Source organism: Hippichthys cyanospilos, chromosome 10 (genome assembly GCF_059441005.1).
Source record: "Hippichthys cyanospilos isolate Australia breed blue-spotted pipefish chromosome 10, RoL_Hcya_1.0, whole genome shotgun sequence".
Taxonomy (NCBI): Eukaryota; Metazoa; Chordata; class Actinopteri; order Syngnathiformes; family Syngnathidae; genus Hippichthys; species Hippichthys cyanospilos.
The window spans coordinates 13,438,906-13,464,837 of NC_142378.1; the positions used below are offsets into that span (position 1 = coordinate 13,438,906).

General features: G+C 38.8%; 2 protein-coding genes across 7 annotated transcripts in view; one reads left to right on the forward strand and one right to left on the reverse strand.

Annotated features, from left to right (window-relative positions):
* Window positions 1-86: 86 nt before the first annotated feature.
* On the reverse strand, window positions 87-18,612 carry acsbg2 (acyl-CoA synthetase bubblegum family member 2). Of its 3 annotated transcripts, none has more exons than XM_088425658.1 (14): window positions 18,492-18,612; window positions 11,579-11,699; window positions 10,763-10,872; window positions 8,979-9,256; window positions 7,746-7,834; window positions 7,011-7,212; window positions 6,790-6,939; window positions 5,691-5,867; window positions 4,201-4,382; window positions 3,861-4,103; window positions 3,560-3,777; window positions 3,098-3,237; window positions 1,840-2,083; window positions 87-1,395 (listed from the first exon to the last, which is right to left on the reverse strand). In XM_088425658.1, the coding sequence occupies exons 2-14, from the start codon at window positions 11,674-11,676 to the stop codon at window positions 1,277-1,279; spliced, it is 2,250 nt and encodes a 749-aa protein (XP_088281784.1). In that variant the 5' UTR covers window positions 11,677-11,699; window positions 18,492-18,612; the 3' UTR covers window positions 87-1,276. The 3 variants fall into 3 exon arrangements, with proteins under 3 accessions (XP_088281784.1, XP_088281786.1, XP_088281783.1); XM_088425660.1 differs by lacking the exon at window positions 18,492-18,612 and adding an exon at window positions 15,400-15,454; XM_088425657.1 differs by lacking the exon at window positions 18,492-18,612 and adding an exon at window positions 14,462-14,647.
* Window positions 18,613-20,393: 1,781 nt separating this feature from the next.
* rfx2 (regulatory factor X, 2 (influences HLA class II expression)) overlaps window positions 20,394-25,932 on the forward strand; it is a 30,344-nt gene continuing 24,805 nt past the window's right edge. For all 4 annotated transcript variants that reach the window (XM_088425486.1, XM_088425487.1, XM_088425488.1 and 1 more), the window contains exon 1: window positions 20,394-20,554. The gene's annotated coding sequence lies outside the window, so the exon portion shown is untranslated. The remainder of the gene's footprint in view (window positions 20,555-25,932) is intronic.

Consider the following 25,932-nt stretch of genomic DNA (forward strand, 5'->3'; position numbering starts at 1 on the left):
AAATACATTTTGACAAGTACCCACTTTCAAAATCTATATAGACAATAAAACAGTAGTAAATCTGTAAATAAGACAAACAAAAGCCATTAGGATATACCACCTTTATTTCCTAAGTGTTGAGTTTCATTTTGCCTTGTTTTGCCCGCTTTGCATATTTGCTGAAGTAACACACCAACCTGGTAAATGCTACTAAACACATGTTTAGTTGAATCCAGTTTCCAGGAAACTTCAGAGCTTGATGCTTGCTCTTATGTACAGTACAGCTTAGCAAACACAATTTCTTCATTAAGATGAGCGGAATGAGGAAGAAATTCTGGTGGCACCCAAACCCTTCACAAAAATAATACATCAAACATTATAATAGATACCAAAGTAAACCGCATAAATCCAGAATGTCAGGTAGTTTGCATGAGCCAAACCCTCTAAAGCCACCGTGTTACAACAATCACAGGAGTGCTACAAAGTCCTACGATATTCTCTTCATTTAAGACTTCACTTCGATTACAGCTCTTTGTATTTCCTCAACTTCAGTTTTCAAGTAGGAACTGTTTTGCGGGAAACTCAATGCATCATAGCGTCACGTCATATCAATTTGATAGAAGTTGCAAGACGGTTGGATAGAGGGAGTTGATATGTACTGTTAACTGAAGTCCAACATTTTGTCATTTTGCTTCCACTTGCGCTTTAAAGTTAAACAAGAACATGAGGTTTAAAGCAAAAGCATATTTACAATACACGTATCATGTAAGAGCACAGTAAGTGAACACAACACGTTAAAGAAGCTGGAACAAGCACAAACACGTGGGCCTCCGGCACAGTTGCATCAGCCAAAAACTTTCACCTATATGGCTTGGATGACATGTTTTAATGGATAAACAGGAGAATCCAGACACGATTTAAAGCCGAGACTTTTTTTTTTTTTCAAATGATCTATGAAAAGGGATTTGCTTGAAATCCTTGAGTAAACATTTGGCATTTCGTTTGAAACTTCCCTCCTTTCTGAAGCTATCTCAATCCTTCACAAACATTCTCTAAGAATTGTTTGAGGTTCTTTGTTTTCTTCTCAAGTATTACAGTGCAACGATCATCACAGACAAGCTTTTCTTTGCTGTTACTTCACATCTGGATGTAACACAAATAAATAGTTGAAAAAAAATCATAAAGCTAATGTCATTTACAATGGCTTTAACCAAAACAAGAGGCAACCAAAAACATTACTACAGAACAATGGTTAAGAGGCAGATGGATCGTTGGGAGAAATGAGCGACTCATTCCTCTATTTGGGAGGCAGCGGGTTGTCAGGGGTCGTTGGAGATGTTACTTCTTTGTAAAAATTGTCAATCTGCTCTTTGTACATTTTGGACACCACGGGCCGCTTCAGTTTCATGGTGGGACCTGCGGAAAACGGAGACATCATCCTATCCGTCAGTAAGCGTATCCCAGTAGAATTTTCCCAAAGGGCAGGGCATATACCCAGGACTACTATATATATTAAAAAAAAAAAGGGGGGGGGGGAACCAGGCCGTGCCATTGTGGAAAACTGTTAGTAGCGGTTACCTCTCCCACACTGGCAATTTTTCTAAGACGTGTGGCTCAATTACCGGACAACATGAACACCCCCCGAAACAAACTCAACTCATCTAAAAATTAAAACAATTAATAGGCCTACTCACTTTGGAGTACAAGACAGCAAGTATAAGCGCATCTTAGCCATTTCTGCCATCTAGTGGTGAATAGTGATATCACAACTTAAAACTGTACGGTGGACCCGGCTACTTAGGGCTCATAGCTTATATGTTACAGACTGCAGTGTGTCGATTGTAGGTGAGCCCAACTTACCCAGCTCCCCTCCGACGATGGAGAAGTCCTGCTGGAGGATGTGCCACTTCTGGATGCGCTGAGCGTTGGAGGTTGCTTTCTCATTGATGCGGTTGATGCCCTCCTGAATGGCGGCGTTCACGGCGCGATCGCGGCCGCCCGCCAGCTGGGAGACACGGGTGGCCTTACTGCCCAGTTTCTTGCACATTTCCACTGCCTCGGGAGTGAGCTCGTCCAATGGGGCGCCGTCAGCATTGACCTCGCACTGCAGGGAAATCGGGAGTTCCATATTTATGTTTGACAAAATCCCTCAGGAAGATATAAGTCAAAAATCTTTTTTTTTTATGTCAATTTTATTGAATCAATTTTATTTCGGAAGAAATGTCAAACTCATTTTTATCACTGGTCACATTGGATTTAAGGTTTCCCTTAATGGAATGTTAATGACTGAAAACAATATATTGCTATTTTCCATCCATCGCAGGAAAACCATTTTGCCACTTGCTGTCAGCTGAAATTGACATTACAGTTGCTGAGGACTCAGCTCACCTGTTTTCTGAATTTGGCCATGTGACATATGCAAGCTGAACTATGATTGGACGTTACCCCCTCTTTGCAGAACTGTCATTTTCAGTTGACAGCATGTGGTAAAATGGCCGCCCCAAGATGGCTACAAACAGTGACTAGATTAGTGAGGCGTCATAAAGTATTATTGTAAAAAGAATTATTATTGTAAGGACAATTGTTGAAATATATGAAAAAAAAATACAATTTCATTATGGCTTCTCAGCCATAACTAAAAGTCTTAAGAAATATGTAGACAGGGACACCCAGTACTATTTTAAATAAAATACATGTTTTTTTTAAGTCTCTAGCGTGACACTATCGAGCTTCTTCTTGTCGTCTGGACTGTAAAACCTGCGGGTAATATGTTTTGTAAAAGCTGGTCAGGGGTAACGTCTGCTAAAGGTGGTTTAAAGGCTGAACCCAGGTACTTTTACTGAGCATTTTAGAATTCAAATGACCGATCCTCCAGATACCGCCTGGTGATCATGCTCAAATTTGAGAGGTGTCGTGTTGCTATCAGCCACTAGGTGGCAGTGTCGCGTTACGGCCTAGAGTAGATGTAAAATGAGATGGGATGCCTGTTTTGAGATATGTAATGAAGTTTGGTTTACATCTCCTGTCACGATCTCATCATGTTTTCTTAGGTGTTATCTGCCTGAGCATCATGTGGGTTGTAACGCTTACACAAGATACAATAGAGTGTTTGTCATACCTTAATGGTGAGAAGCATGGACAAAAACTTCCTCTTGTCCCCTATCAGCATGGCGTTGCTAATCAGCGGGAGCGCTTCCTTGACTGCATCCTCAATAGGCACAGGAGGGACGTTCTCTCCTCCTGCCGTGATGATTAACTCTAAAATAACAGAGGGATCTTAGGTACACATGAGCACAATTCCAAACAGCCTTTTGATTGACACTGTCAGAGAAATTATTCCCAACATACTTTTGTGATTGTCAGTTAGAAAATAGTACTGTGCTTTGTTTTATGTGCAAAATATTCAAAACAAATCTCACTTAAGTAACCAAAATGGGGTGTCCATTAATTCCTTTAGGAAATGGCAACAAAATGGGGTGTCAAAAACGGGCGCTCAACCTGACTCCCTATTGCTTCTGTCGTGACCAAACTCACGCGAGCCACGATACAAAGCAAGATCTTTCTCATTCTCCGAGCGTACCTTTAATTCGCCCGGTTATGAAGAGGAACCCTTTGCTGTCGCGCTTGCCCAGGTCACCGGAATGCAGCCAGCCCTCCGAATCCAGAGCTTCCTTGGTCTTCTCGGGCATGTTGAGGTAACCCATAAAGACGTGGCGACCCCAGAAGCAGATTTCGCCATTCCCGTCTTTGTCTGGGTTTTGCAACTTTGTTTTGCATCCCGGGATCTCAATGCCACAGCTGTAGAGCACAAACAAATCAATTATAATGGAATCATCCATCGCTCTAGTGCCACACTCTGCATTCAAGAAAAGCGCAAGCACCTAGTGATCTGAAAGGCATTCGGGAGGGAGATGGTGTGAGGTCCGGTGCTCTCGCTCATGCCATACAGCTCATATAGCGGAATGTCAAGGCTGAGGAAGAACTCCAGCGTCTCCCGGGTAATGGGGGCAGCGCCCGTGTAGCATCTGTGGCAGCGGTCCAGGCCCAGAGCCTTGCGTACCTTCTTGAACACGAGCTTCTTGGCTATTTGGTAGCTCAGCGGCGTGTGGTCCGCTGGTCTGGCTCTTCAAAAGCAAATACACCATCAGACGGTCTCAAAACGGATCGGTAATTGGAAATAAGAATGCAGGAAGAAACATTTGTGATGACACGTGTACATACAGATTCATCTTGCTCAAATTGGTCTGCAGACCCACATCTTTGGCCCAGGCGGCAACTTTGCGGCGAACGGTGGACGACTTTGCTCCGGTGGCCTTCATCTTCTCTTGCATCTTCTCCCAGACACGCGGCACCCCCATGAAGGCTGTGGGCCGCACCTCCTTCATGGTGGTCACCAGCGTGCCCTGATAACAGCAAAAAACGTGGATTAAAGGGGGACAAAAACTCAGTTTGCAAACAATTCTCATGACACCTCTAAGCGGAGCTCTACACAAAGCTTTTCACTGGTGCTACCAACTTTATCAGTTGGTCGAACTGAACGGGATTTGGTCGCACACGTTTTCGAGGAGTTACAGCATGACCGTATTTGCTAATGTACAGTCGTCTCAATTTGCATAACATAATTCATAAGATGTAAAGACTGACAGTGAGATATAATATTTGCAAAATATTCTACTATTACAAGTACTGTCTGTAATAAGTAGCGGCTGGCAAAACAGGTACATTATTTGAAATACCTTTCAAAGAAAACTTTGGAAAATAAACTTTATGGGACTATTATTTTGCTCTGCGCAGCTCTTATAGTGCAATAAGAAACCTCCAATGCAGCACTTTCCAACCAGAGGCATGGGAGCACTTTGGAGGGAATATGTAGAAACTTATTAAAGCTCAAATGATTAACGATAACAAAACAGCATACAATATTGCTGAATATATCATTCCTGAAGTGTTGTAAAGTCAGTTTAAAGAGTAAAAATGTTATGTCCTCCAGGTTTTTGGTGGTACATTTCTGAATACTTATACATAACAAAGGCAGGTTTAAAAGGTTCATCCTTTAGATTCATTGACATACCAACCACTAGAATGGAAAACAGAAATCTCGTTATTTGCTTGGTGTCGTAAGCACAAGTGACTAGATGGAACATACAGTACATTGCCATCCATCTCATCCACTCTACTCCAAGTCCCTCCCAGTTGATCGAGCTTCTCGCCCTTTCTCTAAGGGAGAGCTCGGACTGGGGAGCAAACTCATTTTGGCCGCTTGTATCTGGGATGATGACCGTAGATGAGGGCAGGAACGACTATGGTCTGTAAATCGAGAGCTTTGCCTTTGGGCTCAGCTCCTTCTTCTCATCTGTGCAGCATCCGCCCATCAATTGATTGACCATCGTATGGTCGATTGATCATAAGATTGCAATTTAGTAAAACGTCAGATATTCTTCTTAACGTTGTTTAATAGACCGACACATTGTGAATTTGATACATATATTGCATGTTCCTTGTTAGAATGTATGTTTCAGATTAAATGCCGCTAGTTGGAAAACAGAAACGATTTTAAATTAAAAAATGCTGAATCGTTACCCATATTAGCTCAAACACCTCAATTACTTGGAATTTAAAGGAGAACACCATCAATATACACCATCTAATATACCATCTTGGTATGTAAGTGACAAATGATGATATGTGGGTTTGTTGGCGGCCACGCTCACCTTAAGTGCGTCCGGGTCGGCAAAGTGCGTAACCCCACCCACCCTCATGGTGACCCAGATGTCCACCATCTGGGCAGCGATGTGGCTGAGGGGGAGGTAGCTGACAACCACCTCCTGGGACTCGGTGGCTTCCGTCAGGTGCACGTGCCGGCCGGTGGAGAGCGCGGTCCATGTCAGCTATGGGTGGAGACAAGAGTGTGGATATACCCATAGTAGTGTATGATCATCATACCTTTATGACAAGGATAAATATGAGAATAAAACAAACCATGATTTGAAAAGTTTTACAGTTTTCTTGAATTTGTGTGAAGGTCTCTGTTTACTCAAAAAAGTAAATGTTTAGTTGTAATCCACTTCATAGTAGACCAACAGGTGGACACATATAAATATTTATATACATACAATATATTGAGATTATACATTCTTTAGCATTCAGTGCTCAAAATCAATGAGAATGCCATTTTTGGAAGAAAACTTTGTATCTTTTTTCATTGGACATAAGAACAGTTTTTAAGAATATTTCAAGTTTTTTTTTCATATTGCTAAGATAATTTCTCCATATTATTTTTTCAAATCTAAAACCTAGCTAATACCACAGTGTCTGTTTCCAACACATTGTGACAAAATCTCAATTTATTGGGAAAATTAAAAATTAAAAAAAAAACTGACGGGACTATTTTTTTAAGTATACATACTCTGAAAGGAAACTGAAGGTGCTTCCTCACGTCACTTCAAAGGGTTTCTTTTTTTAAACTGTGCAAATGTTTATTTTTTTTCTTTATATATTGATATGTTTGAGGTAAAAGCTTGTCTTTCATAAATTAGTTGACATTATTAGGAGCTTCCAAATATGTGTGACTTTTCTTTCAGGAACAGTTAATATGTGCTTTTACTCATACTTTATTTGTACAATTGGGTGAGCTTGTTTTTTGGTGAATATGTGAAATGTATCTACAAAGTGACTACGGTAATAGCAATAGTTAAAAGCAAATACCTAAAAGTAAATTCCTAATCAATCCATGAAAGTTTTGTCCAAATGAATTTGTACAAATGATGTCCAGCAAAGTCAGCATGGGGCACTGGTGATTCAGGCGCTTACATTGTCATGGCTGAGCATAACTCCTTTGGGCTGGCCGGTGGTTCCCGAGGTGTAGATGAGCGTGCAGCACTGATTAACCTTCTGGCTGGCAATGATCGCATCAAGCGAAGCATCAGGCACATCGCGTCCTAGTTGCATGAACGAAGCCCACTGCAAGAATAGACAATGCTCAATGGACGGCTGCTTTTACACTCACAACACATTCATGTTTGTTTACTTACACTGTACAAATTTGGTCTCTTCTCTTTCAGTGCGCCCTTGTACTGGACGATGGCTTTCAAGTGCGGCAAATTGTCTTGCACCTGAAGGATCTTCTGCAGCTGCTTGTGGTTTTCCACCACGATGACATTGGCCCTGCAGTTTTCCGCCACATACTGGCATGCTTCAGGGGAGTTGGTTGTGTAAATGCCCACAGCGAAGCCACTGAAATACACAAGGCTCCAACATTTAATTGATTGGTCACAATTATTTGGAATCGGGGACCGTAAAGGTGAATCAGTTACGCGCAGCTGCCTCACAGCTAAGATAGGATGCAATTTACTTCCTAGGTAAAATTAAATTAACATTTGAATAAGCCTTTTGTGTGTTCTGTGGTACTTCAATAGTGAAAAATTGTTAAAATGGTATTTAGTAGTAAGTGTGACAAATTGCTAGAATGGTATTTAGTAATAAGTGTGACAAATGGTTAAAATGGTATTTAGTAATCAGTTGAGTTGTCACAAAGCAGGCCTTTACCTATCAATATGTCAAGATCTTATTTAGCTGCAGGGTTTTGGTTTCTGGATGACGGTGTGGAAATTCCTCATATTTCACCATAATACGACTGGAGGAAGTGTGGCTAAAATCCTAATCTTATGTTCCGCCTTGCTGTTCAACGTGTTTGTAAACGTGTAAACACAGGGGCATTGTAAGATCTACTGACCACAGTTCAAATCCGAGTAAAAGAAGCAACTCACCCTGCCAAAATGGCTCCAATGTCAGCGATGAACCACTCAACGGAGTTGAAACCCAGGATACCTACGCCATGGAAACGCTGCAACCCAAGCTGTAGAGAAACACGTTGAGAGGATATATTTAGTCTTTGTTCTAACAGTCTACTGTGACGATGTCTTCATACACGAGCCGCAGTAGAAGGTATGCCCCTCGTCAAAGCGGACAACTTTAAGTTATCCGCGAGTGGAGATATTCTTGCAATTCCTTATAAACGTACATTGTGCTTGTGCAACACCAGCGAGTCAGTTTATACTTCTTCCATGCATCCATAGGCTCCTCAAGCAATTAATGTAAGGGAATAAAAGGAGCTGCTTTCATTGGCCAGGAATCAAGCTACCGCTGTTCACTCACACAACAGCAATGCAGCAGTATGCGCAGCAGTATGCAAACATACCAAAAGTAAAAAAAAATAAAAATCCCCTACAGATACACAGTTAAACTGCGCTTTGCGCTGGGCTTATGCGTAGCATGAAAACAGGGCCCACTGTCTTGCCTTATGTTTAACCTGTCAACATCAATAATGCAATGAAAGCTGATAGCAATTTTGAACAGCAACTAGCTTTTGAGTAACAACAAATAGATGAAACGCCATTATTAGCGGTTGCTCTGGACAAACAAAGCTTTATGTTACAACGTGCAAAGCCGAAGCATGCAACTTGAACCCGAGCATTGCTATGAGCTAAACGCCACATGACTTTAGTGCACGTGGACATGCATATATCAGCAGGGGTGTGATGCTGTGCATAAAGTACAATAATAATCAAAAGCATTAATGCGAAGAGGGGTTTCCACACTGTGCCTTGCGGTTTAGTCAGACAGCGTCATGCTGTGTTGCTGCCGTTCCCACATCATCTTGACTGCCACATGACATTAAGAAGACGCCTGTTTCAAACAAGACTGAATAGTTGTATGGTGTGTTTGAGACTAATGTACAAAAATACCACGCTGAAATCAGCAAAGAATCATTTCTAAGAAAATAATCAGGCATAGACTGAAATATTCAGTGAAAGATCAGATGTGTTTGAAAATTGTCCACAGCAAAACCAAGAAACCACAACACTTCATGGGCTAAAATCTAAAAGCTGAAGTGGAAAACCACATGAAAAAACAGGTTTGTTCATTCATCACCGAAGGAGATTTTTGTAACAGCTGACTCGATGACTATGCAGTATTTTTCCGCATGTATAATTATTTACCTTAAGGAAGCTCTTGGCTGCAGTGCGACATGTCTCATAGTATTCCTTATAGTTCAAGCTCTTCTTCTGTTCGCCTTCTTTCCAGCTCACAGCCGTGAATTTGCCGTACTTCCTTACAGCAGATGTAAAGAGCTGGTTGACCGTCAATGGGGTCTCTGCAGCCAGGCCAGAGTCCTCCATGCGGAGCTTCACTTCGCCATCGGGTTGACATGTCCACATGTCAGACTCTGGTGCTGTCTTTACTGGCACTGACAGGGAGTCTGGACGCTGGGAATTTACTGAAACACATGAAAATAGAGTAAATAGTATATGAGGCAATAGAACCACCAAAACTTGGAAATACATACGAGCCTATACAAGTATCAAAAACTCAATGTTTTGCTCAATGTAGGAGTCAAGAGTTTAAAAAGAAACAAGGAAAACAGATGAGTTAAATAAAAAAAAGCCCACCAAGAAAACAAGACAAGAAAAAACAAAATTACTTGGCAACAACTCACTAACACATTAAGGTAGCACAGTAAATGCAAATTAACACTATCATAATTAACTTACTGATTTAATATTCTCTCACTACAAAGGCCTATAGAGGTTGCCTAGCTCCTCTCAGAGGGGAAAATAAGATTAGTAAATAAATCTCTCCTTCAGAACATCTATTAGAGCAGAAACACTTCAATTCCACTTTGTGCTTTTTTAATAAAGTTGAAATGAACTGGAAAAAGGTTTTATAGTACTCACTATAATGCTGTAGTGACACCTGTGCACATTGGAAGTAACTGATAGCAAATCTATGGCCTAAAGCAGCTAGCCGCTCATTGGTGGATCCAACCTCACTAACAAGAAAAGTCATTTTTAACCCTGCTACTTAATTGTAATTGAGTGAATCTTTGAATGTCTTAATTAGATTCTAATTAACACAATCGAATTTCGATTCAAAACAATTGGATTCAAAACCATGTGATTGACAGTGATTCCTGTTTCAATCTGTAGACGTGCAAAAGAATTGCCAGCTTTGCAACACAGCATGACAAATGGAAACAAAGTCTTTTTGTTTTTATTAACACTTAAGTTTTTAACTGTAAGGAAAGTGCCTCTTTCCACAAAACAGCATGTGGAACACAACTGCCACTATATATATATATATATATATATATATATATATATATATATATATATATATATATCTATATATATATATATCTATATATATATATATATATATCTATATATATATATATATCTATATATATATATATATATATATATATATATATATATATATATATATATATATATATATATATATATATATATATATATATAGCTACAACAAGAATAGAAGAAGGAAGTGTTGTTATTTGATTAGGTATTGTAAACATAAGTGACTTGTTCTAATTTATAAAGTATTTTTTTAGGAACATTTTATATCGTAGTAAATGAGAATCTTGAATTCTGTGTGAATTGATTTTTTGGCACACCTCATTTGTAATTTTACACTAAAAATTTGAAACACATGCAATAAATGCTTCCTGACACTTTTTCCACTTCTGTACAAAGGCAGGAAATGGTGTCCAAATGGATGATTAAGGGCAGGCAGGAAGCAGATGTCACTTCCTCAGGAAATGAGATCAACTGCTTGCTAAGTTCATCAAAAGTAGCAGTCACTCAGTTTTTACTACACAGTCCTGCGATCATGAACTGGCCATAGCAATAATGCAAACATTGAAATGGGGTAAAGCAAACGTAAACAGTGTTCTTATCAGCACAGTGTGTGTGTTCTGTGTCACCTGTTAGTGTGTTCAAGGTGTGTTCATTGGTGACCTCCACATCACTGGTGATTGCGGTAGAGGCAGCTGTCTCTTCTTTTTCCACTGTGGGTTCATCTTCTAAAGACTCACTGAGGCAGAAAAGCAGGAAAACAGGTTATCAAATAGAAGGTTGACGTCCCAAGCTGAGCTGCCACATTCTTGAGAAAAACTAGAGGCAGAAACCCGATAACTTGTAGTGACAAACTGTTTTAACTCTGTCTATGTACTGAAATCCCATGAAGAATTGCATGTTGAATATTGCATGTGGAGAAAAGTTCAAATGTTGAGACCATTTGTTCATGGAAGTAATCATATCCTTAAATGTGACAGCCTTTCAACTGTTTCTAACGTACTACATTTTAACCCTTTGAAAATTTGAGCAGATGTAACATAAAAATTTCAAACGGAGTGTAATAAAACAAATGGTGAAAAAAATTATAGCAGAAATGTAGAGAAGAATTTACGTGTTCCAACTTCCTTGAAAAGAGTTTGTAATGTTTGCAAGTGTATTGAATGTGAGACATTTGTAAATGTCTGTGTTATCATCTAATGCTTGACGTATCGAAGAACTTGACAAGATGTGGTACAGTCAAAGAAATACAGTGTTTACAAACATTGATTTAAGACAAGTTTAACAAATTCCCCTGCTTTATTTTCAATGACTAAGGTAAAAATCGCAAACATGGAATTAATCAAAAAATTCAACTTAGAGTGGCCTTAAATCCGCCATCATTTGGATCAAAAGTCATACTATCAAGATGTTATGGTGTGTGTGGTCCGGTGTCCGGTGCATACTTGGCCATTTCCAAAACATGATCGAGGGGTGCTGAATCACAGGTGGACTCGGTGAAGGCAACTGAATGAGTCTGTTGAAGCACACCGGCCTCAGACATGGCACTGGGCTCACACGCGGTCACTGCAAGAGGCGGCGGCATGGGAGGTCAAGAAAAAAAAAAAAAAGACTGCACATGGCTTACATGAAAACAAAGCTCATCCTGATATCATCAAGTGCAAATCACCATCTGATGACATCTCTCCAGTACAGCATGACATTTTGATAAGAATAAAACCACTTAATTGTTATGTTCAGTATAAAGGCACTGCAATACAGCCCTCAAAATTTTTAAGACATGGTGTTGAAATCTCGCTGTCATACACTAATTGCATGACACGTGACTGGTGTACACAAGACTTGCACCTAGGTGGTTTTGGCATAAGACCAGTGCCTTCTCTAGCTGAGGTTATTCTGACATCTTTGGCACACATTTCAGTGTCAAACTTTACATAATGGCCCATTGACTCTGGATAAAAGTGGTGGGTAATGTGTATGCCTCATAGGTTCTCAGGACCTTTCACAGAATGCATTTAGTGGCACAATTAATCAAGTTATAAGGACATTCATTTTTGTCAGACGTTTGTGTTTTTATAAGTTCAAGGGGTGACCGGACTTATGCTTGGTTTACTTTATGTTGTACCATGTATTTTATGAAACAGACTTACTTCAGCTTGTGAGTGACGCAGTGATATCCAGTTCAACTATTTGCATAACTTCCTTGCATTGCTCACCTGATTGTTGCTTGTAAAAAATAAGATTTGCTTTGTTTTGAATGACAGGTCCACTATGAGTTTATCAACAGATTTTATTTTGTGAAAATGTATATCATACTATGGATATTGTGGATTTATGTTTAATAAATAAATGACCAATATTATTTGGATAAAACTGATGTAAATGGTTGATTTGCATAAAGGTAAAATTGACAAATATTGGCCATTTAGCTATTATTTTTGGCTGATGTTTGAAGCGCCATACTCAGCGGGACAATTAATCCTGTTGAGCTTTATTTCCTTAAGTGTTTACAACTGACAATCTCCAGTTTGGTCAGAAGAATACCCAAACAACAATCTCTGTTCCTTGTTCGACACGAGGAGCTCAACTCTTTAGAATGCACACAAATGGTGCCCGAGTCATTTAGTGTTTATATCTTTAGTGCCACTGATATCATATATACATAGTCTAAATAGGTGATGTTACCCAATAAAGTTCAGGTTGCAACCAATAAAATAAATTTCAGTTATTGGTTTGGTCCATGAAAAAGGCAAAAAAATCCTAATATTTTTTTCCAAAATACAAGCAAATTTTGCAGATGTTTTATTTTGATTCAACACAAAGATGATATATGCAAAATTACAAAAATAGGAGCTATTTCCTGGGGAGAAGCTGAAAATTCAATGACTTTAACATTGCTGGTTTGGAGGGGTGCATTTGGAAGGTTTAGCACCTTTTAAAATAAAAATATTCAGTGGAATTTTGAAAAATGGGAACATTGCCTAAAATCGCCGATCTGTATTTTCTATTGACATAAAATGCAACTTTTTGATTGACTCTGGCATGAAATATATAAACACAAGTAAAACTAAACACTCCATTCCAATGATGCTATTTTCCATTGCCTCTACACAGTAAATCAAAACTCCTTAAAAATCCTTTAAAAATTCCATTTAAAATTCCCCTGTGCTCTCTTGAGTAATTCATACAATTGGTCACCATCTGGCCTATTAAACAGTCAGGTGAATGAAAACACATCTGTGGTGTGTTACACTTTTCATGATTGCAATATTTTGCCATCACCCAACAGTATGACCACATGGCAATGCTACATTGGTCAAGTGACAAGCAAGCAGTCGTTTGACCTTATGCCCACTCTCTTGATGTGAAATGAGTCAACGGCTCTCTGATACTGTTTGCATGCCATGCAAATCAGATGTGAAATTTATCTTTGTTTTCCAACGTGGGTGTTTATGAGGCTGGATATTGTTCAGTGACATTTAAAAATGGGGCTCATAATGAGGGGTACCAGAAACATGTTTTGAATGAAATACAGGAATTTTCTCCATTTCAAAATCTCAAAAATGAAGTATTCTACAACTGACAGTGACAGTGATTCCAAACGCATTTGAATCGAGAGCAACATTATAAAAGTAGAGAAGTAGTGCTCAAGACAGCTGTTTTATTCCTGAAACAGCCGGAGTGGCATAAGCTAACGCTGAATTCTTCTCACGCTGGCCACAAGCTGAGATCCTTTCCTCAAATCCAACACAGACAACATTTACAGTAGCATGTTGGGTTAGCATCAAATATTCAGGATTAAAGATGAAACACGGTTCGTTCTCCATAGAGCGCTCTTGCTTTCAAATAGGTGACCAAATACTCTTGGTTGTCTTTGTTGTCCTTTAAATTACCCTGAAAAGTAACACAATTCTATTGATAAGCCCTCAGAATGATGTATGCCATTCACCGGCTGCTCCCTTTTGATCCGATCAGCAAAGACGAGACCCTCACCATCCTCCCTTGGTGATTGACCACGAAACTGATATCTATGCGTTATGTGTATATTCCACATTAACGCCGATAAAGACCTTAACACCTCTTTGATGTCCTTCACACCGGGAGTAAGTTGAATTGACAACAAGTGCCGGCTGGGTTCCACCCTTTCAGGGCTTGACCAAATATCCACGTGTCATTTATAGAACAGTCGGCTTATTCCCAAGATAAGAATTCATACCGAAAACCAAATATTCAGCTACTGTTGCACACACTCAACAGTCCAAATAAAAAATATAACATCATTCAAAAATAATTCAAGCATTACACCACAATGACCTGAAAATACTCACATTGCATTGTTGGAAAGGGATTCTTGGCCTGCTTGAAAATGGAGACTTTGGTGTACACTGAAGCTCCTTCTACTCTGTTAGGCTTTCGTGTAAAATGTTACAATCTTCTAGCGCAGCTACGACTACAACGCAAGCATCTGATCATTCATTTTCAAACAGCAGCCGGCTTGGTTGGTTCCTCCCCCAGAAAAACCCCACCCTGCCAGGCCCGCCTGCTTCCTGCTACGCACTCCCAAACCTCCCTCATCCCAAAGCAATTTGATAGGACGAAATTGCTCACGCCACAAGACTCATCTTCCATATAAGGTCAGGCAAGCCAAATGAATGGCGGTGGGGGAGGGGGCGTCCACGAGGGCCCGCTCCCGCTCTCTCTACTCCGACGAATGTTACTATGAAACCCAGCCTCCTGCAGATACACACAGGCGCAGTTTAACAACAAGCTGCAGTCATGCTGGCAAAGGTTACTACAAGTCAAACTGTTTTCACACAGTGCTGGACTTCTTAATGTTTTAGAATCACAATTGTAAACATCTTCATTTGTTCATGTTTTTTTCAACTTCACAATCTGCTATTTTTTCTTTGTTTTACAATTTCAATTTTTTTTTTGCCTTCCAATTTTTTTTTAACAATACATACATTTACTGTATATTCTATAAATCATTTAGACATGTTAATTTAATGGTCACAAAAAGATGCCTTTGGTCAAATGAAAACCTAATTTTCTTAATCAAAAATACATGTATGTTGTGGAATAAAAACATGCTTGTCTGTCAGACAGAAAGCACTGAATCAAACAATACAAATATCTGCAACTGCATTTATTTCATGACAAATTATATGATCTGTGAAACTACAGAAACTAATATTGAGTGCACTATAAAAATTTTAAGTCCAAGAAGATCAAAAAGAGTATTTTTTTTATACAAATGCCAATTTACCTGAGAGGTTTGAAGACAATATCCAAAATTCTGGAATGTGCAGTCTTAAGATTTACCGATACCTTTGAAAACATGCAAAAACACAGGTCACTGAGTTCAAAAAGCGAAATGAAACTGCCACCCTATAAGAACTTTGCAGCTTGAAAGAGCCTTGCAGACTAAAATACCTGCTTAATTATGAAAGCAATCTGTAGGCAAACAGGTTGTTGTTGAATTGCAGTGACTAAATAATGCTGCCTTCCTATAAATGGATCAGTGTACATACATACATACATATATACATTATATAATATATATATATATATATATATATATACATTATATAATATATATATATATATATATATATATATACATTATATAATATATATATATATATATATATATATATATATATATATATATATATATATATATATATATATATATATATACACACACACACACATATACACACACACACACACACACACACACACACACACACACTTCTTAATCTAGTTCTTGTGGAATACTAGCCAATTGAAGGAAGACAAAACGATCATAAACCGACTTCCTGGTTGGACTGCTCATAGCACTTGAGTGAAATGTTAAATGGCCCACTGGAAACTCGCTTGTCTCTGAGTAAGAGGCGTGGAATGTGTAAATGATCTTTGCTGGTTTTCCTTCAACTGGCAAGTAACTGTCAGATGTAAGAAAGTAGCTGTAAATCAAATGTTTTCAAAAGAAAACGGTACCTTACTTGAAAGCAACATTTCCATCATTTGACTCTAATTGTTGCTCACTTGATTCATGCCGTCACATCTTTTTATAGCAAGATCAGTCTCAGCCAATTGCTGCAGGAGGAGTCACAGCGCAACCACACCACAGCATCACCTGACAGCCAGATCGAGAGCACGCATGCGCATGCACTGAACTGCTGTTGGCTAAAGCGACTGCTGACGTGACATTGACTGAGGTTACTTTCAGTCATTGACATCCTTCTCGGTCAACAGAAGCTCCACTGGGGCTAGTATCTAAGAAACACTGAACATCAGACTGATCACTATATAGTGTATTATTGTCAGGTGACGCAAGCTGTCTTCTATTTGACAATACACTAAACATGGCTCATTTTAGAAATGTCATATTAAACAGGATTATTTTCAAGTCAATTCAAGTTAATTTTAGAAGCCCTTAATCCAAAAATATTACTCCCGCCCCTTGTTTACCAACACAGACCGACACAATGTCCGGATCTCAGCAGATGCTGCATCGGTCCACTTGTCAATCTCCCCTTCCGTCCTGACCTCACTCGTGAACAAGACAAGATACTTTAACTCCTCCATTTGGGACAGGACCTCATCCCTAAACCTAACCCTGAGAGGGCACTCCACCCTTTTCCAACAGAGGACCATAGTCTCATATTTAGAGAGGCTGCTCTTCATCCCAGCCGCTTCAATGCCGACCAACTCTGACATCGGCGGTACAGAGACCGAACAGCTCATATCAGGGCATTCGGCAATACATACTCCTGAAGCACCCTCCTGACAGAATTCCCCAAGGGACACGGTGGTAGACTGTAAAACCTCACTGCAACTCCTCCGTGAAGTTTGACTTTTGCGACAGACCCTCTTGTCCAGTACCCATGAATAGACCCTACCAGGAAGGCTGAAGAGTGTAATTCTTCTATAGTCGGAACACACACCCCAGTCTGCCAATCCAGAGGTAGACATAGCTTAAACTATTAGCAATACAGGCAATTAAAAATTGTAGGATTATAGTTGAAAAGTTTACATGTAGCAATAAAACCATATTTTTCCAAAAAATTATAGTCAGAGTCTAGTTGGAAAGACCCAAACTTCAAAACAATGTTCCAAAGATTTAAACTTTGCATCATGAGCTCTAGAGTTTTTTTTTCCTGTGGTTAAACTAATTGGCTTTTTTTTAGGGGGAATCTTTTTATGTGATGTTTCTGATAGATAATCTGGCCAAAACCCACCTACAAATTGGGGTATAACAATTTGACGTCATTATTTTTCAATGTTTCTCTACAATTCTTACATTACTTTTTTTCTCAGGGAACCTCCTTTTCCGATTGGCTGACAAAAGAAGGTAACAGCCTGTACATGCCAAATTCAGAGATGTCCAAGGGGTGAAATTGCTGTGATTTTTTGTATGCTGAAACGTGCCCGCTCAACTCATGCGTATGGAATATTAATGTTAAGATGAAAAGTGTGACCAGCAGGTCAAGTAATTCAGCGATCAATTGACTTTTCGTGGATGTATTAATTATGGAGGGTTTCAATCATTTGTATTGCTTCTTCTATGTTGTTGAAAACCATGACCCTTGGCTCTGTATAATGTATTGTTAACATTTTATCAGTTTCTGTGTTTAACAAGCTTTGTAATACCACCTTTATGAAAAAAAAAAAAAAACATTCTGGAATCTAGATAAAAATCCATGACAATTAAAAAAAAAAACATTCTGGAATCTAGAATGAAAATTCATGATAAACTAATGTATGGTAGCCGATAATTTAAAAACTAATATTGTATTATCATAATCCTGCAGAGGTTATGTTTAATGTAAAAAGTATGACGCCATTTATCATTTTGTGATGGTAATCGTAGATGTAGCTCTAAATTCAACTTTCTCTCATTGTAAAAATCCACTACAGTATTCAGTGTACTACACAGAAGTAAACTGTACTCTGACGCCATAGCTGATGTAAGGAGCGTTACTTACCCCATTGTTTGTTCAATTTGAATTTTCAGTTTAGGCAACAGAAAGCTACTTGGAACGTTCCATCATAGATACTTGAAAGTGGTAACTTAAACGCCTCTGTGAACTCTAGCTAACCATGTGGTCGTGAAAGCTCGCAATGTGAGGCCTCTTCTTTGACCATTTTGGCATCGTTCAATTTGGATATACTCAAATTTTACTCACAGATTACACATTGTCTCCCAGACAGGTGTTGCTAGTTTTTTTGTTTTTTTGTTTTGTTTTGACGTCTTAACTGACGCCTGTGACTAAGCCTTTCACGTGCACACGCAAATAAGTATACAAAAATACAGTCACAGTATGGTGCAGTAGAAAAACAATAATTTACCTTAAAATTGAAAGGCCCGAGCACGTAAGATTCTTTTGCGTCGTTGCGTCGCGTTATCAGACGATTTGATCATGGATTTGACGAATTTTTAAACGTCTAAATTCATAGGCGTGTCTTTACCTTGGACTAGTTTGGTCTTTATGACGTCATTGTCTTTGATAACACGTGCCCAGAGCCTACATTAAATATTTTGAAAAATGAATTAAAAAGAAAAAAGGGGGGAAAGTAACAATGCCTGCTAATAATAATAATAATAATAATAATAATAATAATAATAATAATAATAATAATAATAATAATAATTTACTGTACAGTCATTTTGTTAAAATTATTATAATTGCGGTGTGTTTCTACAAATTAGAAGATTTACAAAAGCGCTCAGCATTGGATAAGTAAAGCAACTTATATGGACAAGAAAATAATGTATTACAGTCGAAGTGTAATCTTTCTGTCATCAAGTTTTGAGGTCGGTCTAATTAGTGTGCAATATTAACATATATTGTGACCAAATTACTGATCCCTATGCACATCGCGCAATACGTTATTTTCAATATACATTATAAGTGTTGTTTTGTCGTTCAATGTAATGTACAGTAATTGTGTAATGATTTATACTTGACTTGAGACCGCGCCCCCGACTCTCAACTTCACTATTAAAAAAAGACTTGGGGAAGGCACCTGAAACTTCAAACATGTAGCAATGTTTGACCAATAAATATGACTTACATTGATTTGTCTCTGTTCTTATGTTTTGTATATAACATTTTCGTTGATGACAGATTGATTTATTGAAAAATAAAAGAAACGAGTTCAAGTCCTAAACAGTTTCACATTTACTCATTTCCTGTTTTTGTCTTAGCTAAAGCGACAGTAATTTTGTTTGAATGCACTGGACGAGTGACTCACGACACTTTCACTATAAAAATAATTCAGTGACTGCTGCCGTCTTGTGCTGAAAATGAGAAGTGCAGGAAACTGGAGCCTAATGCGCTTACATTAAAATACTGTACTGCACTACATCGTACTGGGCAAACAGTAAACACAGCATTACTTGTCCAAAGTTTGGAAACCCCTTCAATTCAAATGGTCTCAAACTGTACAGACATAAAGAGGTCAAGCCATTTAAGCTACTAACGTTTGAACATGCACAGCTGCGAGGTGTAAAGTTGTAGCTGCGTCCACATCATACCTCTATCCATTATCTTGACCACTATTCTCACAAGAGCCCGCAATATATTCACTTCCTAAGCGTGAAAATACCAAGATGAGCAACGTGTTATTTGGCTCAAAAATAAAATCTAAATAATAAAACATTTTTATCTACTTAGTTTTTGTTTTCAAAATGATCAAATCAACATTTCCTCAGGTTAGTGACCTAAGCATTAATTTGAAAACCAGGCAAAAAACAAACACTGAAATAGAGGGGGTTTCCACACCTTTGACTGTAACTGTAAATACACCAGAAAATATTTAGACTTAATTGACAGAGCATCTATTGGCAAAATGTATTCAACCAACAAGAACACAGTCAGAAACATTAAGGATGAATTAAAATAAAATAAAAAATCAAAGCTAGAAATTACTGTGTTAAGTTCAATCAGCAAGTGGAGAAACGTCGGCTTGGAAGCCTTAAAGGTTCAAATAAAATAAATACATTAAATTTGTCATTTTCATGATAACAGGTGGGTTTATTTTCAAATGAGGCACGTGAATGTACATGATTACGGGGGTAACCAATGAGGAGCCTTCTTCCAGCACTTGGCTGGTCAAGACTGTCCCCCGGTGGTGAGGGCCATGTTGACACTTTAATGGTCGGTGGGTGGGATTTCTCACTCGGCCCGCCCCCTCCAGCAGAAGAGTGGACCGTGACGTCGACACTCCAGGGTAGCAACAGTTGCCTCGAGACCCCGTCGCGCCATAGTGACTGTAGCCGTGGAGACAGTTTCTTATCAACGGGCGCAACACTCAGCAACAGCAGCCCGCAGCAGCAGCATCTGGAGGTCACCGAAAGAAGGGGAGAGAGTGACAAGAAAGAAACGGGGACAACTTTTCGCCAAACTAAGGTGACTATATTTTTATAAAAGTGACTTTTATTAAAGAAAGGCGTGATGACATGACGATCGTACGTTGATTTTCCGCCACCGCCGAAGTTGAGACCCCGTTTCCTTGTCGCAGTCGTACGCTTTGAAAGCCAAATGAATGTCAGCTTGCAAAATGTCCATTTCACCCCTGCCGTTTGCCTGACTGCGCGGCACGTCAGTCTTGTTCCAACTTGGGCTGCTTTCAACATCACTTATCACTTGTTGCTATGTTGTGTAGAGTACGCAAAGGCGCTCTCGCTCCCCGCTTTTGTGCGCGGCAGCACGAAGGGTCGTGCTCGCGTAACCCTCGTCGCTTTTAACATGTTGCTACTGCAGATCCCATCGCCGCGTGTATTTGGCGTGTTGAGTACACGTCGTTGGTTCGTGGCAGCCATGTCTTGTTCGACTCGTGCTGTGGACTGGCGTTCTCCGGACTAGCACTCAAACAGGTGGCGGCGGAGCCGGGTTAGCCTTAGCAAAGTTAGTTTCGCCTGAGGCTCGGGCTCAAATGGGCTGAAACTTTGTTGTTGCTCTCGTTGCTATAACAGATCTTCCGCTCAGTTTGACGATAGCTCCTATCAACTTTTGCTCCGCGAGTGATCTTCCCTTCAAATGCCGAATGGAGATCAATCACGTTAACCCGATTCCGTATTTACATAAAACAAGTCCAAGTAGTAGTTGACATTTTTCAGCTAGGTGGAGCTATGGTGTTTCTTTCCATCGCTGGTTAAGCGTACACTTTACGGACGCGTATAGATATAAGGCGAACCCCCGTTTATCGCGAGGCTTGGGATCAAGAACACTCCCGTTGGCGAACATTTTCATAGTTGCGTGGGGTAGTCAAAAATTAACGAGTCCTGTTCAACACAGTTTTTTGTTTTGTTTTTTCAAAAAATCAACTCTGTGTTGTTGCATACTCTCTTAAATACTCTGAAAAAAATGAAACGTGCCCACTTAACTGTCAGCCATATTTGGAATGGCGTCATCACGTCAGTCAGAAGTAGTGCTGCATTCGAGGAAGTTGAGAATTAGAACATTTTCATCTCTCAGTTCCAACCTCAAAATGTTTGGGGTGAAAATAAACCACAAAGACTGCTGATTTCGAGTCAATTTTGTTGTTTTGTGTCATCACAACACATTTTGACCTCCAGCAAACATGCATCATAATTTCCATTACACAACCAAAGGAGTACCTTATTTTCACATCATTTCTATACATTTCACTGATTAACAAATCAAAGGGGGAAAAAAAAAGCAAATCTTCACACAATCATACAAATGACATTGTGTTACGTGAAGGTACTTGAAGAATCTAAATCAACGTCTATATCTATGGCAGAGTCGCCCTTGTTGAGTGATGTCAGACTGTCGAAGTGGTAATGCCTTTTCACCCAACCTTGCAACTTGGACTTCTTATTTCAAAGGGGACGTTCTAGTGCACTTTGTCTGGTCGGAAACTGGAAAAGTCTGACATTTCTCCTACCTCAAAGACAGCATAAAATATGAAAGAAATGTAAATTGATTAAATTGAATAGGGCTTATTGCTTTTGGACTACCCTTGCACTTTCACAGTTTTACTCCTCTACTATGCTTAAAACATTTAAACTGATAGTCCCATCCACTTGTCTATTTTCTATAGCCACTTATCTTCACTAGGGTCACTGGCTTGCTGTTGCCTATCCCAGCTGACTTCGAGCAGTAGGCGGGGGACAACCTGAACTGATTGCCATCCAAGTGCATGGCACACAAACACCATTCATGCACCCAATCATATGTAAGGACAATTTAGTGTGTCCAATAAAATTCTGATAATCCAATTTTAACCTATTATTGAAACAGTGTCGTAAATATATTACAGTACAGTGACTTTTCTCATTGGCTCACATCATTTTCTAAAAGTGCAAATGAGTTATTTTTGATAAAACTAAAATTGTACAAATCCTTGGAATTTCACATGCGACCGTCACATATTAGCAGATGTATTCAGTCTACTGTACAGTATTATGAAACAAAACGATTTTCATTGAGTTAAATAAAAACATTTTTAAATGTCAGTATTTATTTTGAAAACTAATGATAAACATTTTTTCAAATTTTTTTTTTGACATGTTACAGACCAACCAAGTCACAGTACACCCCAAAAATGCTTGCGTATTTTCTGAACGGTATAGTCCTGGGTTTTTTTTTTTTTAACAAATGGAGATTAAAATATTTTTTTTTCATCATTGTCAGTGCCATTTCTCAAGATGAACCAAACCGCAATCGTCATTCCGTATGTCTTTCGTTTTATTTTTTGTTTATGCTTCCTTCGTGTATTCGTCATCACCAGATAAGGGCATTTAACTTTTTATTTCTGGTCTGTCATTCCTCTATCTGCTCGTTATTTATAACTGAACCAAACTGTAACTGTATGTCCAAAAGATGGACTCTCAATGTTTTTTTTTTTTTATAGATAACTTACATCTGCATCAGCAGTGTTTTAAGTGGGGAAAAATAAGTACTGATACTCCCCTTAGTTGACAGCTGTCAAGTAAATTAGGCACTTGCTAATATATATATAATTGCCATATTATTTATGTTTTTATGTATTTTAATTCACTGGAAAAATTGAATGAGAACTTATTGTTAGCTGACCGTCTTCTGCTTTTAAATCCATAATATATCTTGTTTTCTCTCTCAAAGCACTCTTCTGCAAGGTTTAATTTTTTTTTTTGTCTTCATAGTGGTATGTTGTAGTCATATCCTTCATCCTTTTAATATACAAATCTGGTTTATGTGTGCATGTATGGATGAACGCTAATCTGATGGATTTTTTAAAAGTTTGCGGCAACAAATAACATGGGTTTATAGATGTAAGGCTTGGTGTGGACTAACTATTTTACTGGAATACTTTTGCTGGAAATGTGCAGATGTAGTCACACAATTTATGATGGCTTTTGATAAATTCTTGGAAACGGCAGGCTGGAAAGATGAGTTGCATTAAAATGTTTGGCATGTTTCAAATATCCAAAATTTCAGTTATCTTACAGGCATAACATTTGTTGGCAGCTAGACAGTGACATGATAGAACTCTCCCGGCTTGTTCTAATTAGCAACTGTACCACATTCATTGTTATTTTAGTTAGTTATTTTCATGCTCTTACTGTATTTGATGTTCACACTTCAGCAGATCGACAGGGTTCTCACTATGAAAGTAGTCAGTTTACTCACTTAACTGCATAGTTCACCATTTATTTAACTAGTGGCGCAAAGCAATTCAATATTATAGTCACTGGAAGCAAGCAATGGCACGAACAAACAGGCAAAACAGTTGCATCCTATTTCTGTCATTAACTCGTTTAGTGCCATGGAAGAGAATTCTCATCTTTTAAAATAGTAATAACTATAATAAATAATACAATTCTGGTCAAATACGTCTTTTCTTTGTTTTTGTTTTTTATGGAGAAGAACTGACACCCTTGACTAATGCATACCTAATATAAGCCAATTGAGCGCTGTAGTGCTAACTGTTACCATTGGATGGCAGTGTTTACACACTTGCAACACAGTTATTACCTACATCAATTCTAACTGAAGAATGGAAGTCAATCTTTCTTATGGCAGCACCCATATTTATATACACATAGCATACAATATTCTGTTGGCTTTGAAAGGTAAGTGAAAATGCTAAATATACTGGCCCGCTAGAGGTTTTCTTTTCCAATAACGCTTGGCACCGAAAGAGTTAAAAGGCAAGTGACAGCCATCCAACAGAGTGCTTACCCCGACAATTACGATAGTATGAGAAACACACTTTCCATCATTCTTAAGCCATCATTTTCATAGGTTTCCCCATCGTTCAGCGATCCGTCGACAAAACAGGGGTCCTATCAGTGCCGACAAATTGCCCATCTTTGTGCATTACGTACACTCGTACAGTATGTTGTTGCTATCAAAAGAAACTACGAGTATATTTAAAGTACATTGTGTGAAGACTTTTGTGGTGTTTGAAGGGCTAATCTATATAAATGCACTCCACAGGGTTAATTATTGGAATAGTGTAACTGTCAGTATATTTTCTGTGACTTTCTGTGGAGCAAATATTGGAGTTTTCAAAAAGTTCCACTAAAGTGTATATTTCTTTTAAAGTTAGGTTTACGATGTGGCTGCTTTCCAGCCACATTTTTCACACCTGAATTCCCCCCCGGGAGTGTGTTCTGTTTGTCTCCAGGGGGACAGTGATTCTAATGAAGGATCTTTTCAGAGACAGCTGTCAGGTGCTCGGTCATTTGTAATGCTGCTTACCACTGAAGCATCAAGAAAAATCTTTGCAGCATAAAAGTGTTATCTAATTAAGCCCCACTCTGCATAATCACTGGAGTCAAACTTCAGTTGTTTATTTCGCAAACTCAAATGACTACTGATGTACCCAGTGATCTTTATTTATTCCGCATGTTTTCTTAGGATGTATTTAATTAAGAAACAATCATCGCGGCAGACTTCCACAGAAAAACAAGACAATCTGTTTTGTGCCCCTAGCCGTCCAGTTTTCCAAGCATGAAACTTCTCACTTTGACATGCAAAATAGCGAGGGCAAATGAAAGTGTTCCCGCCTAACTGTTTGTATTAATAGGTGTTTTGTTGTGTCCTAAGTGTTATGTGTATTTACAAAGCATCTTATTAGTGTAATTGATATTTAAATAAATTGCTCGTTGTACTTAGTTGCCTTTGCTCTCAGCAAGTCCTTTCATGTTTTTGGTTTCCTGAACTGAAGTCTCGCAAGGTTTGCTAGCGTCGTTGTTTGAAATGACATCGGTTTGAACTTGAAGCCTGTTTTGCTTGTGGCATTTTTTTCATCAAGCGTTTTCACACAAGGTTTCACCGTATTGTTCATAAAAGTGTTCAAGAGGATGTAAGAAAACCTTTACAGTATTTGATACGTCAAATAATCCTCGCCAAAAAGCCGGCCGCGAAAAAACTCAGTCACTGCAACCCCCAATGTGAGTGACAATGTTATGTTTACATGGCAACTTGACACACAAATACACCCAAGTCATGGAAAGAAAGAGGAACGCAAAATGTTATTCTTTTCAATGGCAGTGGTTTAATCAGGTTATTTTCATCTCGCCGTGCGGTTGAAGTGCATACTTCTCGCTTGCAGAGGCAGGCCACAGAGAGAAGACGCTTTAATGGGGTAATTAAATTAAGTGGGATGTAGCGTGTCGTTGATGTATGTTTTGGCGCTTATGATGAACATACTGCACAAGGTTGTTACTTTTTTAAAGCAGTTTGTCGGTCACGTGTGTTTTCTTTTGCCGTAACAATTTTTTTTGACACTTCACACTGAAAACCATTGTCATTTGCAGCCAATAAATCACTTC

Coding starts and splice junctions, on each gene's coding strand:
- acsbg2 (XM_088425657.1), bottom strand. Junction 9,257..10,762: donor CACCTTGAACACACTAACAG/GTGACACAGAAC, acceptor CATGTGTTTCAG/TAAATTCCCAGCGTCCAGAC. Junction 3,238..3,559: donor CATAACCGGGCGAATTAAAG/GTACGCTCGGAG, acceptor CTGTTATTTTAG/AGTTAATCATCACGGCAGGA.